The sequence below is a fragment of the Zootoca vivipara genome, chromosome Z (genome assembly GCF_963506605.1).
Source record: "Zootoca vivipara chromosome Z, rZooViv1.1, whole genome shotgun sequence".
Classification (NCBI taxonomy): Eukaryota; Metazoa; Chordata; class Lepidosauria; order Squamata; family Lacertidae; genus Zootoca; species Zootoca vivipara.
Window position 1 is genome coordinate 29,045,882 of NC_083294.1, and position 17,836 is coordinate 29,063,717.

At 41.4% G+C, this 17,836-nt stretch overlaps 1 protein-coding gene across 5 annotated transcripts in view; it reads left to right on the plus strand.

Moving 5' to 3' along the window:
- DACH2 (dachshund family transcription factor 2) overlaps positions 1 to 17,836 on the plus strand; it is a 302,374-nt gene that overhangs the window by 160,975 nt on the left and 123,563 nt on the right. For 3 of the 5 annotated variants that reach the window (XM_035113841.2, XM_060270328.1, XM_060270326.1), the window contains exon 3: positions 3,228 to 3,299. The exons of the other annotated variants lie outside the window; for them this stretch is intronic. In XM_035113841.2, coding sequence (XP_034969732.1) covers positions 3,228 to 3,299 — 72 coding nt within the window. The remainder of the gene's footprint in view (positions 1 to 3,227; positions 3,300 to 17,836) is intronic. 5 annotated transcript variants of the gene reach the window in all.

Sequence of the window (17,836 nt, forward strand, 5' to 3'; positions counted from 1 at the left end):
TGCTCTGGTGCGCAAGAAGCAGCTTAGTCATGCTGGCCACATGACCTGGAAGCTGTACACCGGCTCCCTCAGCCAATAACGCGAGATGAGCGCCGCAACCCCAGAGTCAGTCACGACTGGGCCTAATGGTTAGGGGTCCCTTTACCTTTACCTATCTCATAGATGGGAATTAAAATAATAATAAAAACCATGAGTGGAACGATTATGAGGAAAAATGAACAAAGTGAAGTCTCAGCACCTACAGAATGATGCATCATTGTGGTGACAGCCCATGTGTGTAGTTCTGAATAGGTGAGGAGTCCAATGGGAGTTGGTCACGTCACACCCAGGCCAATGGAGGGGGCTCACTGTCTCTTGTTTGCCCATGATGTAGTCATCTCGATGGATCTTCACACAAGTAGGATAGCTGCTGTGGGTGGCAGTTCTGGGAAGGTGGGAGCAAAACAGCAGCTGGTCTCAGCAAAGCACATAGTGTAGGTGCTGCTATTTCACTCGTAACCAGGTGGAGAGGGGAAGCCAGATGCCAGACTGTTAGAGCAAGCCTTGCTGTCTCAGCTGCCCCTCTGATGTGGCCAGGTTGAGAGGCTGCTGGCGGAGGGAGGCAGTTCTCACTTTGAAGAACCTTTCTGTTATTAATGGTGGGCTTTGAAGGACTTGTCCTCATGCCTGTAATGTTCATAGTGAGTAGTGAGAGGAGGGAAAGAAATCAGGCATCTGCAGCGGCTGAGTGACTTACACATGCAGTGGATCCTAAGCCTAGGATTTAAGGGAGTTTCAGCAAGCCAAGGGAGGTAACTGCAGGGAAACCAACCAGAAAAGCAAAGCAATATCTAACCCAGGCATCCCCAAACTTCGGCCCTCCAGATGTTTTTGACTACAATTCCCATCTTCCCCAACCAGTGGTCCTGTTAGCTAGGGATCATGGGAGTTGTGGGCCAAAACATCTGGAGGGCCGCAGTTTGGGGATGCCTGATCTAACCAAAGATACTCATAGGTCATGTGATACTCTCTGACCTATTAGCATACTTCAAGTTTAGACTTGCCACAGCCTTGTCCTCTTACCCCAGCTTGACACAAGCTCACCCTGACAGTTCTTAAGAAGGATGATGGGGGTGGGGGTAGAAACCCAACAGCATCTGGAAGACACCAGATTGAGGATAGAGGAAAGTTTCAGAAAGGTGAAAAAAGGAGGCTGGTAGGATTCAGCTGCTGCACAACAGAACCCAGTGGAAGAGGCCTTTGCTCCTGGTTCAACCACTTCTGGATGCGTCTCTCAAAGCCCCCCACTTCCACTAAATATTTGTTAATCCCATGGCTCTGAGAAGCAAAGGTTGCTGTTGTTGACGCGAGCCAGCCATTGCTCTGAAAGAGCGGGTGTACCTGAAACAGTAACCGTGGCTTTCCACTCTATTATTAAATTAACTGCATAGGGATTGCTCCCCCTCCCCATTTCCTCCTGTGAGTTGATGCATAAATGACATAATTTACCCTCCAATAAATCTGACATCAGATCAGGCCATGGCGCAATGTACACATACCCAGCAGTCCCATGACAGATTATTTTTGATTGCTTCAGGAGTTTACAACAGCTTGAAACCATTCAAATTTAAAGACATCATTGAAATTTTAGTGTTCCTAACTCATGCAACAAGCAGACATAGGCCAGCCAGAGGTTTTCTGGAACAGTTGCTGTTAGGTGGTGTCATTCAGGAGAAGGGGTCTGGATCTATGAGTGTCAACAATTCCAGATTCTCCTCTAGCAAACCTCAAATTATGCGATTGGAATACAGTATTCAAATGAGATCTATAAACAATAAGTACTTACTGCTCAGTACCACTCTCAGTAGAATAACATTAATAGGGTATCAAAGTCTTATGTTCCAGCTATGCTTTTCCAGCCTGGAATGGCAAAGTGGCCAACCGCAGGACATTGAGTGTATAGAGCAGGTCTTGGATAGTAGAATAGCTTACAACTGGGAACTGCAGCAAACTGTTGCCATATATTAATTTATTTAACAAAATTTATATAACGGATGATTGCAAAACAGCAAGCTCTATGCTTTCTACCACAATATAAAATAAAACATTAAAATTACCTGTAAAAAATAGTTAAATAGGGTATTTAAAACTATTAAAAAGAAAATTAAAATCAACACTAGCTAAAAGAAGAAGAAGAAATAAGTTACACATGTAACTTCTATATGTCTGGATAGGCATTCTTGAGCAAAAACATTTAAACAGGGGCCACATTCTCTTCCAAAGGCCACATTCCACAGGTATTTCTGAATCTGTATATTGGCTTTGACACAAAGAGTTCTTACTAGAGCTGTGTGCAAGTGGCTTCCCAGAATTCTCCACCTTACCTGTGGAAATGGAGGATAAGGCCATCAATGGGTACTAGCTGAGCCATTGGGCTGAGCTGTACCTCCATGGTCAGGGGTGGTATTGCTTCTGAATATCAGTTGTTAGAACCCACAGGAGGAGAGAGTGCTCTTTTGCTCAGGTCCTGCTTACGGTAAGAGTTTCCCACAAGCATCTGGTTGGCCAATGTGAGACCAGGGTGCTGGACTAGATGAGTCATTGGTCTGATCCAGTAGGTTCTTCTCATGTTATTGTGCTGGAGAAACTGGGAAGAGTCATGCTGGAGGTGGAGGAACGTTTTGCCAAAGTTCTTCAGCAGGCAGATAACTTATCCAACCATTTATTGGAGGTAGGGCTCACCATTACTAGTGACAGTGGCATAACTTATTTTGTCTCTTTTTGATGGTATCTTTTGTTTGTTTCCCACAGCAAGTGGGAGTAGCAGTGACTGTGTTGGCATCCTGCACCAGAACCTAGTGTCACCCCAGGGTAATGTGGTGGTGGTGGTAAATGACAACTTATACCAAAAAATGTTGGAAAATATTCAGGGAAAACTCTGCAAAGTGGCCTTACTTTTTTAAAGGAGTGGTGGTAGAAGAAAGGAAAAATCTCAGAAGCTTTCTAAGAAAAATAAATAAATAGTATTCTGAGAAATTCAGCTCAACGCTAGAACTTCCCACCATATACCTTATGGGTGGAAAGGCTCTCTAGTCACCTGTGAATGAACAAATCTTCCTCCTGCAGGGACTTCCAGATCTGAAATGCCCACCTCTTCTTGTTCTATCTGTATATATGGCAAAATGACAAAAAGACAGTGTTCCCATTCAATATTATGTAAAGGCTTTTAACAGTGTTTTTCTTTCCAGATATAAGAACTTTGTTTTTCCCTGATGAAAGCCACATAAAGTTTGCAGAGCTCAAGACCCTTCAAATACAAGGTGTTTACTCCTATTTATATCTTGTGTCACATACATTTTTCCCCTCCTCTGGAACATAACTTTGCATATATATTTTATTTTTAAAAAGCATGTGTGTTTTCCTGCATATGCATATGATTTCTGTCTGTTACCCTTGAATGATTCTAACTTGTAGCCACTTGAATTTAAAGCTTTGGTGTAGCTGACCTGGCAATCAGTTAAGATGTGAATGGAAAGAAACACTTCTTATACACAATAATTATTAACTTACTGAGGGTTTTTGTTTTTGTTTAAGCATAGCTGTGTTTGTGCATCTGAGAAATTTCAAAACCCACAGGTGGGCAATAACTTTATATTGACCGACCAACTAGAATATCCCAAAATACTGAACAAGTTCCTCCAGAGCCTCTTAGCTGGCTGGAGGTTAAGCAAAGCAACAGGAGGGATATGAAGCTGGTATTGTTGAAGCTACAATATATATACAGTGGTGCCTCGCAGGACGAATTTAATTTGTTCCGCAAGTCAATTCGTTTTGCGAAAAATTCATCTTGCGAATCGTGGTTTCCCATAGGAATGCATTGAAATTTCTTTTTTTGCCCATAGGAACACATTAACTAAATTTCAATGCATTCCTATGGGAAACCGCGATCCGCAAGATGAATTTTTCGCAAATCTTGCGAAAAATTCGTCTTGCAGGGCATTTGTCTTGCGAGCTACCACTGTATATGAATTCATAGTCTTAAGGTGGAGTGTAATAGGAGCTAGACTTACTTGGACCAGGCTTTTCTAGGTGCTGTGCATGTACCTAAAAATTTGGTGATGGCAGCTAGCTTAAGTATCCAGGTGGCCATGTCTATATTGCTCTGTTAATGCCATGGACTGACTTAGGTAGGTGCACACATATGGAGGGCACAAGTAGCCAGCAAGTGGTGCAAGCAATGGAAGGTTGCAGCACTCCTAATGAGGAGCAGGAGGCCCCATAGATCCAGCTGTGATGCAGCCATCATAAGCTGTCTTATATCAAGTCAGGCATTGACTCATCTAGCGCAGCATACCGTATGTTGACTGGCAGTGGCTTTCCAAGGTTTCAGACTGGAGTCTTTCCAAGCCCTACTGAGACATGGAGACTGACCCATGCATCAAAAACAGATGCTTTTCCTTTGAGCTAAGATTCTTCTGAATGTAGAAAGCTGCCTTATACCACTAGTTCATCTAGCTCAGTGTTGTCTACTCTGTGCCCTACTGAGAGCCGTTCAGGATTTTAGACCTGAATATTTCCTAGCATCTCTTTATAGATGCCAGGGATAGCATCGGGGGCTTTTAAAAAGGATGTGCTGTGCCACTGAGGCACAGCTTCTAAAAAGCATGGCTCCGTTTACCCTCTATTCAACAACTTATGTGGGAATTGAACACAGGACCTTTTGAACCGAAAGGGAGAATTGTGGCACTGACTAGGCCAGTAAGCCAGATACCTAGTCATCTGCCTCCGAAAGCGCATTAAAATCTCTCTGTGTGTATGCTGCGGTGTGCTCTAGAACAGCATTCTCCATGCATTTCGATCTTGATTTATGTCCACTTGCTGAGCATATTGACAGCCACTGATTTGGAGGCAGATGTTTAAGTCAAGAAGTGGAACAGCTGATGTAGAAATTACTTGTGTGCCGTGGGTCTTCAAACATCATGCAGTGTTGAGCACACTAAGATCCCTAATCCAAGCTCAGAATTGCTCCCAGCACTGAATTGGAGAAACCCACTTAGTGCTATAGTTCTATCCGTGAAGTGTTAGCAGCCACAGAACTTCAGAGTGGAATGAATGCACATACAGTTTGCAAGACCTAATGGTGGGTTCATGGTTTGAAGCCAAGCACCCCCCTCTTTTTTTTTTGTCAGGAAGCACACTTTGGGATCATGAATCCTTTGACTCGATGTTGACAGCGCATATAGCACTATTACTTGTGAATGCCACCTTTCCTTCTGACCCATGAGATTTGCACTATAAAGAAACTGAGAATAAATCTATTGTTTAGGTTCCAGATGTGTCCACGTAGCATCTGGGCAAAGTCATCTGTGCACCTGTAACCTCAAAATTTTCTGCATGTTCCAGCATAAATGCTTTAAGTAATACCACAACCTATTTCCTAACAACTTCAAAGGAAGCACGACCATGCTCAGACTGAAAACATGAATTGTTTATAATTCTTAAGTATTGTGTATATTAAATGCAATAAGCAATGGGTGGATTTGGGTAGAATATTATGTGTAACCATAGCCAAGGGACATATCTCATGTGTGCACTGTGCAGGAATTGTCAAACATGCACAATGTATGCTTTCAGCTTAAGTCTAGCATTTGGTTGATTTCTTTTTAGTATTTCTATCATCTTATAATTTCCTCCAGAGAAAAGAGAAGAGCAATTTGTACCTTTATGAGGGGGGAGAAATTGCTAATTGAAACTATGTAATAAAAGGGTAATTTGAGGGGGGGATGACACTATTCGTTTTGGGGTTTGTTCATTTATATATAAAAAACTATTTTAAACCGATTATTTTTAAAATTACTTTTGTATTTTAAAAGGCTGTAAAGTTATGTTGTGTGTCAGCACATTCCACCTTCCCTACACATTTCATTTCTGATTTTGTTTTTATTTGCATGAATAGTTAAATCTTTGTAAAAATGAGGCTGCAATTAATTGAAACAATTCCAACTGATGTTTTAATGCTTCTGTTTATGTTTTAATAAGTTCCACTGTACACCACTTTCTGCCACCCCCCCTACAGTTAGGGGATGGGCGACTAATGTGCCCCCCATAGGGTTCTCTGTGAAAACAGCCACAGTGCTAATGAAGAGGAGATGTCTAATCAAGCTTTTATTAGAGGTTTGTTATGCTAGATTTATAAACAAATGTGGATATAATTTATTTATGGTCCACTGACCACAGATTTGCCTCCTCCACCTCCTCCTCTTCCTCCTCCTCCTCCACCTCATTTTTCTTCCTATACTGCCCTTCATCTGAGGATCACAGGGCGGTTTACAATATAAAACCACAAAAATACATACCATAATGCCAAACGAAAACAATACTCCACACACAAGGTTTAAAAAGCCATAGATTGTTTAATTAACCAAAGACCTGGCAGAAGAGGAACATTTTTGCCTGGCGACTTCAGATAAACAACAAAGATGCCAGGCGGGCGTCCCTGGAGAGAACATTCCATAAACAGGGGGCCACCGCAGAAAAGGCTGTTGGTAGTTTATTTATTGATTACTGCACCCATATTCTGACTTTCCTTTGTGGACCTCAAGGTGGTATACATAGCTCCCTCATGTCCTCATGGGGGCTTAGGCTGAGAGAGTGTCTTGGCGTCACTGAGAATGCTTCATGACTGAGCCCTGGAAGCACCAGAGCCCTGGTGCTGCCCTGACCTTTTGGACCTCATATTCCATCATTCCCTGTCGTATCTTGAAGGCACCAGGCTGGTGGAAACTGCACTGCACTGTACTGATGCTCAGTGTGGTGATGACCGCCACCTAGTATGGCTTTAAAAGGGAATTAGACAAATTCATGGGAATAAATCTGCCAATGGCTGCTAGCCATGATAGCTATATACTACCTCTATAATCACTGCCAGCATGCTCCTGAATTCCAGTCGCTGGGTAACAGAAGTGGGCAACTGCTGCAGCTTGTGTCCTCTTTGCAGGCTTCCCTTATTGATCTGAAACAGAATCATAGAATGAAGGACCAGATGGGGCTTCAGGCTGATCATTTAAGATGTTTTCTCACAAACAGAAGAACCAAAGGGTTTGCAGCCTTGCTTCAGATCCTCCAACTGGCTTGACCAATTAGGTACATTCATGGGACTGGCATATCCATGGAAGAGCTTTTGTACAGCTCAGCTTTTCCCAATTTGGTGCTCTCCAGATATTTGGGGCGAGGGCTCTCACCAGCCCCAGCCAATAGACTGATATGATGGGACTTGTACAACATCTGGAAAGTTGCAGGTTCTCCACCCCCAATTTATTTATTGAAACCAGCTGGTTATATTTTTGCCCTGAAGGTCGGCAGTGATAGTCCTGCCATAAGGCAGACTAAGGCAACTGCTTAAGGCATCTGACTTCGGGTGTTGTAAAAGGTAGCAAGTTCTTAGTTACTTGGTTTATAAATTTATTGTATTTTAACTGCCAGGGAGTGGGAGGGCTGCTAGTGGAAGTTTCTGCCTGATGTGCCCAAATAATCTGGTTGGCCTAAAGTACAAAACACCTTTGACGTTGGGAGAGAAGACTTCCCAGACAGAATGTGGTAGACCTCCCTTTCCCTTTATCCCTCCAGATTGGAGCCGGAGCCAATGAAAAGTGGAACCAACAAATACTACTTTTGTTCCCCATCTTCCTCCCTGCTGAGTTCCACAAGGGCAACACAAAGACCAAGGAGACCAAGGAAGTTGGCAGGCAGATGGGTGCCAGCAGAGGGCAGACTGAGGCTCGTGGCATTTGCCCCACTGCAGAAGCCTCCACTGGGTGCCTAATGTGATTGATGGGAATTGTAATCCAAAACATCTGGAGGCAGAAATCTGGGGAAGGCTGGGCTCTGCCCCAAAGGCTACTTTGAAAGACAGTGGACTTTGTTTGCCCCCCCTCACATCAACACAGTCACACCAACAGAGTCCCTCCCCCATTTGTAAATTTATTCTTAATGTGAGGATTACCTGAGTGTTTGTTTTCTCCAAAAGCCATAATGTAATCTCAAACCTAATACTCTGACAACCGTGCACTAATTAAAACTACAATTATATATATATATATATACACACACACATATATATTGCTCAAACAAAACGACTTCATAAACATTACCACAAACTGTTTACCCTCCCCACCAAAAGGAAAATAGGAAGGAAAGGGGGAGAAAACAATTTATGCTCACTAATACAATTTCCCATTAAAGCTGCTGCCAGGTAAATTAAAAAAAACCCCTCTTGAAATAGTAAGTAAGTGGGAAATTAATTCAACAGTTTAATCTAGAGCTAATAACAGTTGCAAGCTCTGAAAGAGATTGCTACAGCAGGGAGTTAATTAACAGCTTATTCCCTATTTGATAAAAGTAATCCACTCTAATTCCAGTGTAATTTACCTCAATGTAATATAAAATCACAAGCTGCTTCTGGTGCCGGTAATAATTAGCCCTATCCTATGGCCATGTTGACAATGAAAGTCAGCAGTGGTATTATTATTATTATTATTATTATTATTATTATTATTATTATGGCGACTAAATACCTACATTTGAAGATTCTCTTTGAAATCTTCTAAATGTGTTGCCCTCAGTGTCTTTGTCTAATTATGGCAGCCTTCCCTACCTAACCAGGTGCTCTCCAGATGTTGCTGGACTACAACTCCCATCATCCCTGACCATTGGCCATGCTGCTGAAGCTGATGGGAGTCGGAGGTCCAAAGACCTCTGGAGGGCAGCATGTTGGGGGGAAGGTCCTGCATCCTTGTTTGCGCCATCTCTACTTAACACCTGGAGACTGAGCAAAAAGAAAACATGCTATAAGGAAGTGCAATCCTGCAACTGGTTGTTTAATAGCTTAGAACCAGAGTCCCATTCAAGTGACTCAAAGAAGCCCTGTAGGGACATAGGAAGCTGTCTGACCTGGAGATGCCAGAAATTGAAATTGGAACCTTCTGCATACATAGCATGTGCTATGTGCTATACATAGCATCTGCCACTGAGCTATGGCCCTGCGCTTGATCAGCTGTGCTCCCCGCCACCACGCTGCATTTAGGCATTCCTTGTATTAGTACACATTGTATGAGTGCCCACAGGGGCCTTTGTTCTTAGGGAAGCTTCTATGTGAAGTGGAATACTACAAAATCAGGGTTCCAAGTCATGTGGAAGCATTTGTGCAACAGCTGCATGTGTGAAGGCCCCCTTCCTGCACATTTTCATGCTTTACCCATGGACACCACAGGGTGGGGCTAATCAAAGCACACACTGTTTGGGAACAGGGCTAGAGGGCATGCATTGCTCTCAAGTCTTGAACTCTTGTTGCTTTCAGTGAACGAGGCTTGGGATAAGCTAAGACCAGGGGTAGCCAATTTGGTGCTCTCCAGATGTTGTGGGTGGGAGCTGATGGCAGTTGCAGTGTGCAGGATCTGGGGGCTATACCTTACTTCTTAAGGCCAGCACCAGAGCTGTTCTCTTTCTATCTGACCACCATTAGAGGGTTTTTTAGGCCTTTTCCATGGCAGTGCCTGGATTGTGGAAGTTGATGCTCTAGGATACCCCCACCCCAGATTAACAGCTAAAGTTGTCTTTTTCTGCAGGCTTTTAATCTCAGATGGTTGCTGTGCTTTTTAAATGCCTTCCCGTGAATGATCAATGCTGCTTTCGGTGTTTTATCATAACGATGGTTTTCATGTGACATTTTTATTGGTTGCTTTAATCAGTTAGCCATTTTGTGTATGTTGTATGGAAAAGTAGGATATAAATATAGTGAAATAAACAAAATTATGTTTAAAAAGTGCTTATTTTGCATAATTTATTCTGGTATATATTTATATAGCCTCCCTTTCTTATGCTTTGGAATTCATAGCAATATACACAGGGAATTCCAGATAGTCTCTCATCCAAACACTGACCTGACCTGGAACTGTTTAGCTTCAAGCACACTTGTTGCATGAAGGGCCACGTGGCCTGGAACCCTGTAGAAGACCAAGGAGCTATATGGAGCACTGACTTAACAACTGGCAATCCTGCTCCCTCCTGCCCTGGAAATGGGGGAGCTGGATGTTTTAAAGCTGGGTTAGGGAACCCTTTTGGCCTGGCTGGCATTTTATCCTCACTCCATGGGCTAACTGATATCCTAATCATGCCAGGTAACTGACAGGTGGTTTGTTCAAGCCATCTGCCCTTCACTGAGAAGTAAAGAGAGAAGTCCTGCTTTCTGCAGAGTTCAGGTATGTGAGCAGTTGATCTAGCCAATATCTACCGTCACAACTTGACATCACATATGACATCAGGTGTGGGGCAGGTGGATGTGATTTGAGGGAAATGGCCTCATGGACCAAATGAGAATTGGCACGCCAAATTTGCCCTGTGGGTCAGAGGTTCTCTACCTTTGTTCTGAAGGAATTTCAAGGGAGGAAGTGCAAGTGGGATGAACTTTTTCTTCTCACACTACTTCTGATGCAGTGAGGCTTCAGGCCAATGTTCTCTCCATATGTTGCCTAGAAAGTTTCAGGAATGATGAGAGTTGTAGTCCATCAATGTCTGGAGGACTCCAGATCCCCACTCCAGGTTAGAACTTACTGAGCATCTCAGTAACTTAGAATATGGATTTAGATATCAGTTTGTGTGCCCATAGACACTCCATTCCTTCTCCGTGTGTCATTGCTGAATAATATTCAGTGGGCACCCACTGTGACCAGGGCCTTTTCTATGAGGGCACCAACTTTGTGGAATGCCTTATCTAGACAAGTGTCATTAGACCTTAACACTATGTTATTTTAAGGACTTCACTCTTTCAAAAAGCCTTTGGTTGCCTGGGTTCAACTTTTAGATTTTAACCTGATTGATTGATTGTTTCATGATGTTTCCATTGTTTTTTTACTTGTGACCTGCAAAGTGATCAAAGTGAATCAAGTATAAAAGCTAGAATAAAATTTAAAATGAAAAAAACTATAATATATATAAAAAGGCAAATTTAACTGCAGATAAATCTATCAGCTTCAGTTCTCCAAGTCTCTTCATTGTTCCAGTGTTTAATTTAGTTGTGCAAATTTCCGCAATGATTTGGATCTTTTAAAAAATCTAACAAAGATTTTAATTAAATATACATCTTTGCAAAGTAGTTCCCCCCATATATTGCATTACTGTACGTTATTTTCAGCAATATATGCATTTTTAATGCACACTTTACCATAACACACACACTTTTTTTTACAAGTTGCTTAGCTGGAGAACTGCATTGCAAAATTCAGAGAAGTGTGAATTTCTTAAGGACGACTGTGTTTCAGTTCACATACTGTTTTTAAAAGTTCAGATGTTCTAGGTTTGCCTTTAAACATGAACTAAACCAGTTTTATTCCCCATCCCTAGATCTAACTCATCCCACTCTACTAAAAGTTAGGAAAACAGACTTTGAATATCTGTAGTTGCTCAGAAAGAACACATATAGGAACACAGGAAACTGCCTCCTACTAAGTTAGCCTTTCGGTCCATTAGCTCAACATTGTCTACACTGGCAATAGCTCTCTAGTGTTTTGGGAGTTTTCCATCCCTACATGGAGATGCCAGGGATTGAACCTGGGACCTTCTCCACGCAAGCCATGTGCTCTACCACTTAGCAGCAGTTCTTTCTTATAGGTACTGTGTGAAGCCTCTGTCACACATCTCAGGTTTGAAATAAGCCAAGCAAGTGGTATATTAGCGAGCCTGATTTGTAGGGGGGCTTCCTCATTGTTCCATATATTATCTCCCCTGCCCCTGAGCTTTTGCGATAAGGCTCGGATAGATGCCAAAAAAAAGAGATCTGCAGTCTGTGGTAAGTAATATTTTTAATCCCCCCATCACTGATCCGTTTGGAGTTGTTCAACAAATGTAAGTAGGCTTTGCTTTTGTTCCGGCTGACTTTTGTTCAATTCTATTAGCATCAGACTTCCTTTAATGTATCCAAAGTACTCCCCGGCGCTTCCTATTACAGATATCTATCAATTAGACTTGACTACATTGTAATCTCTTTACCACCTTCCTCTTACCCTCTCTGAGGCCACTGACCATGCAGGAAATGATAATATTTAAGATAAGTGGGTTTAGTGTGAACATGGGCACCACTGAAGAACTTAATCATAATTTGAAAAGGCTGTTTTGCATAATATATCACACTGAGAGTAGAAATAAGTGGTGCATGACATTACTCTATCCAATTAGATGTTAACAAGGGTTAAATTGTGTGTGTGTGTGTGTGTGTGTGTGTGTGTGTGTATGTATGTATATATGTATGTATAGAGATAGATAGTTGATAGATAGCTAGATAGATAGTATACACATAGAGAGAGTTATTGTTTTAAATATTTTAAGTACACCATTGCTCTTCTGGAGTAGGTTCCTTCTGATTCTCTAATGGAATTTATTTTAATTGTCAGAAAGCAAATAACTTGTTGGAATACTTTCTATCTAATACAGTGGTACCTCGGTTTAAGTACATAATTGGTTCCGGAAGTCTGTACTTAACCTGAAGCATACTTAACCTGAAGCGAACTTTCCCATTGAAAGTATTGGAAAGTGGATTAATCCATTCCAGACGGTCCGCGGAGTACTCAACCTGAAGCGTACTTAACCCAAAGTATGAGTGCCTTCACTGTGTATTTTTTCCACACCTGCTAAAATTGTTTAGTTTAGGGACGCCTACCCAGGCACAGTTTTATTTTGTATATTTGGTTTTCAAAATATGTTGATTTTATCTTTATTTTGATCATTTCATTATGTCTTAATTTGCTATTTCTAAATGAATATGTTATGCCACGTTGTGTAAACTGTTTTTTAATTAAGGATTAGGTTAATTAAGATAAAGATAACCTGGATAGCTATGTGCCAAGATAGGATGACTACTGTGTTGCAGAAAAAGAGAGAGAAAGTGTTTGCCAAAAAAAGGCAGAGGCTACCGATTCTCAGTTTGCACATGCTAATTCATATGTATAGGTAACTATTCCATTGTAAATAGGAGCAGAATATCTCTGTCCCCGAAGGAGCAGGTGTGTAGTCTGGGGGTGCTACTAGATCCGACTCTATCACTGGTGTCATTATAGGCTAGGGGTGCCTTTTACCAGCTTCAGATGGTAAGGCAGGTACAGACTTTCCTGAACTGGGTTAGCTTGACCACAGTACTCAAAGCATTGGTAGTTTCAAAGTTGGATTGCTGCAATGTGCTCCATGGAGGGGCTACTCTTGAGGTTGGTTCAGAGGCAGCGGCAGCAGTGACTAGGTTGCTTGTGGGAACAAACTCCTGCTAGCATATAGCACCTTGTTTGTGAGATTTGCAATGATTCCTAATCAGCTATCCAGCAAAGTTAAAGTCTTCATAGCGTATATGGCCTTATACAAGTCAGGGCCAGGTTACCTGAGACACCACCTTATAGGCCCAGTAGTTCAGTGTTCTGCAGAATACTTACTCCCTGAAAATATCAGACGCCTGCTGCACACTAACCTCTGGAGCAAGACTTCCGGTGTGGCTGCCGCTGTTCTGTATTCCTGATATGTCAAATGCCCACTATGTACCCTCCAGAAACAATTAGAGACATTTTTTTCTTTCAACAAGCTTTTACAGCTAAATGAAAAGGTATTTGCTATAGATGTTGATTTTGTCGTGTTTTTAAAATTGTACTTGGTGGTTCTTCACCGGTTTTTAAAATTAATTCTGCTTTTTTTTTATGCATATACCTACAAATTGCCTTGGGACATATATTTGGAAGGCAATTCACACATCTATAAAAAAGTAATAATCTCACTGTAGTGGCGGAAACTGTGTGTTGTTCAGTCTGCTGTCCTGGTGTTCACTGTTGATGGGCCAATTTCAAGGCTTCTACTTTCCCTTCTAATGATTTCTTATCTTTAAACCAGACTTGGACCAGACAGCCCTTCAAATAGACAGCTCCTACAAACAGAGCTGTATCATCTGTAAAGTAGGGCATATGGCTGCCATAATCATAACCCCCAAAGATTGATCTGGTTTTTAAGGGATGAAATACTAAGACTTTTCATTGAATGGGCAAGGTTCTTTTCAAATATTGGATGACAAGGGTCTTTCTTAACTAAAAAAAGGAAAAGGAAAAACAACTATGTTGCTTCAAGTGGCATTCCAGTCTACCCATGGAAATGTCTCTGGCCTCCCAAAAGGTCTTGAAATCCCTTCCCTCTAACTCCACCTGAGAGCCAACTAATAACTCCTCCTCCACCACCACATTTGTAGAGGACAAACGTTCCTGTAGAAGGCAGATATTTGGTCCAGCTTTATTGTTTAGATGGCTAGATTGCCTGTCTGTCTGTCTAAGCTCATTTACTTTACTTTACCTGGCAGAGGCCACAATGAACTGTCAAACTTATGTCCCATTACTCCTGAAGAATAAAGTGGATACTTACTTTTAATAGTCTGAAACTCCTCACTAACCTAATGGATGTTTGATATTCAGATTTATTTATTTTTTATTCAGTCTTTTTCAACCCAATGAGGTAAATTGAGACAATTAACTCACGCATTGTTTCCTGGGGGTAGGAGGAATGTGTCTAGATAAAAGTGCATGAAATTAAGTTGTCCATGTCTATTCCAGTAGAATCGCCTAACATCACTGTTAATAACAGTTACATTTCCCTACTACAAACAACTCTGTTCACCATAATGTGAACACCTTTAAAAGTTGCTGAAATCAGCTCCATAAAAGACTTGGGAGTCTGGGAGTAATTTACCCCCCCCCCCAATAAATTTTCAATTAAATAATTGGCTTTCTGACTTAAAAAACCCCCACATAGATTAAAAGAAACTGCTAACTGCTTTCAAATGCACTGGCTGAGAAGACTTCTTCTAAACTAAACAATGGCTTTGATTGAAATACAATTTGGCAAGTCATTAGGCCCAAACTTGATGTTGAATAGCTTTTAACGTTTTAGAGAATAAACTTTGAAGTTGAATTAGCAAAGAGACGCATCTTCTGTCTGTTTTCAATAGATGACCCACATTATGAAATGCCTTTGTACTATGTGATATTCAAAAAATAAGAATGCAATCCAGTCGAATTGAAGCACTTTTATATCCTGTTGTTTTCAGTAGGGGAAAGAGTCACGCTTTGCTTAATTCTGCCTTTGGTGGGCATTTAAGAGGTGCTTCTCTTCAAGCATCAACCACAGGCCATGAAGTTTAGGGCCGGCTGCAATCTCAGTTTAGCTACATGGGGCCTTCCAGGCCCCAGAAGAGTCCAAATTCAATCCCTAGTTTCACCACCTGGGGCTGGGAAAGAGATCTGCCTGAAATCCTGACAAACTGTTGAAGGTCAATAGACACTACTGAACTAGATTGACCAATGATTTGTCTTGGATAAGGCAGTTTCCTATGTTGCTTCCTATGTTGTCTCTCTGGTCCCAATCTGTAGTCTGATTGCCTGAAAATGGGCCAATTTATAACCAGTTTTATGTGAACCTCAGTTCCCATTGATCCTCATCAAGCTGAGCTGAAAAGAAGCAGTACCATCTCTGGTTGCATTTGGGTGGCAGTGTAGAGATGGCACTGATAACGCCTTCTGTCTGATTGTTGCCTTGATGGTTCAGGGAATAAGGCACCTTCCAAACAAACTGACCCGTCAAAACGTATGGGTGGGTCATGGAATTTGAAGTATTCTACAACAATTCAGTTCATTTCCAGTTAAACAGGTGCATGCAAGACCTCCCCTGGTTTCTGTAAGCAGCAGCCTAGCCTACCCCACTGTTTCCTTATTTCAAGGAACTATTCCTTAACTTTGAACCTAATTTATTTGTAAGATGTACCATAACTGCAAACCAGCAACAAAAAAGACACTATGCATTAATAAAGTACACTAAATGTTCTGACATTCACATCTGTTTTCACAATGTATTCCTGTTCTGGAGCTCTTAAAGCCCATATGCTAAACCTGGTTCCCCAAAACCAATAATAATAATAATAATAACAACAATAACAACAACAATAATATTTTACTGCAAGTATAACAAAAAGAAACATCAACTCACATTAACAATAAGAATAATCCTAATTTGAATATATAGTTATATAAGCAATTCTTATGTTCAAATAGATATGCAAATGGTATTGATGATTATATGATACACATTCTAATGTAGAAAGGGGAGTACAATCTTCAGACCATTATTGGATAATGGGTGCTTATACCATAAGGCTTGCTGGGCAATCACTTGTAAACACTATTGTACCCGTGATAACACAGTGCAATGTTACATGCAACACTAAGGAATATATTTTTATTTCTTACATTTATACTCCGCCTTTCCTTCTCAAAGCTCAAAAGTATTTAACTGAGCCTTTTGGGCATTATCACATCAACACATACTGTCAACTGCAAATTCACTTACTTTATGCAACCCCTACTGTTGTTGTTGTTGTTGTTGTTTGTTGTTTTAGGGCCCTTTAACACCAAGATGGATTATTCCTTAAAGTGTACGTGTACAGGTGGAAAGCAGATGTGAAGGCAAGCTTTAAAGTGTTTTTACACGGTGAATGATTGCACTTTATTTTCTCCAGCCTTGTATTACTTACGGTTATGTTAAAATAATGAATACTTTAAAATAACGAACTAAAATAATGAATAAAATATGATCTTTTTCCAGCTTGTTCCAAGGGTTTACTTATACTCCCAATGCATGCATCTTGTATATTCCTTAGACAGCTCAACTTCCTTACCTAGATGAACATTTTTCTTGCATCCCCTTAAGAGAGACATTGTTCACTCTTATACTGCTGCCCTGTTTCTCAGCTAAGCTCTTGAAGTGGCTGTTAAAAAACCTGAATGCACCAAATGTAAAATCCACAATTAAAACTAATTATTTAAAATGCAGCTGTCTAAAAACCACACACAAAAGACAGCAAATGGGAAAAAACACAAATAATGCTGGAGAGTTAGTGTGCTGTAGTGGTTAGCAGTGGGGGCCTGGACCATTGGGTCGAATGGGGCACTGCCCCACCAGCCTCAGCCTCGTCTCGGCTACCTTCCATATGCCTGCCTTCTTTCTTACATTCAGGCCAAGGGGTAGCACTGCTTCCTTTTAGCTTGTTAGCTTCCTTTTCCATAGTCTCATTGTCACCCTTGTAGAAATCTGCAAACAGGAAGATGGGGAGAAAACTAGTTGAGTCTGCCTGTCATTGGTTCTGACTCCAACCACTATTGGGCTCCCTGCCTCCTACCTTACCAGCTGCAATGGGCACCAGCCACCACTGGTGGTTAGAGTATCTCACTTGGACTGGGGAAACAAAGGCATAATCTTTTGTCAGCTATGAAGCTCCCAGAGTGACCTCGGGCCAGTTCCTATATTTAATCCTAACTACAGGATTGTTGTGAGGTTAAAATGGGAAGAGATGTGAAGTGCCTTGAGCTCTTTAGAGAATAGGTAGGTTACATGTGTACAGTCATACCTCGGTTTAAGTACACTTTGGTTTGAGTACTTGCAGTTTAAGTACTCCGCAGACCCATCTGGAACGGATTAATCCACTTTCAATTACTTTCATTGGGAAAGTTTGCTTCAGGTTAAGTACACATCAGGTTAAGTACGGACTTCCAGAACCAATTACACTCATACTTCAGGTTAAGTATGCTTCAGGTTGAGTACTCCACGGACTGTCTGGAACGGATTAATCCACTTTCCATTACTTTCAATGGGAAAGTTCGCTTCAGGTTAAGTACACTTCAGGTTAAGTACATAGCTGCCAAGTTTTCCCTTTTCTCGCGAGGAAGCCTATTCAGCATAAGGGAAAATCCCTTAAAAAAAGGGATAACTTGGCAGCTATGGGTAAAGTACAGAC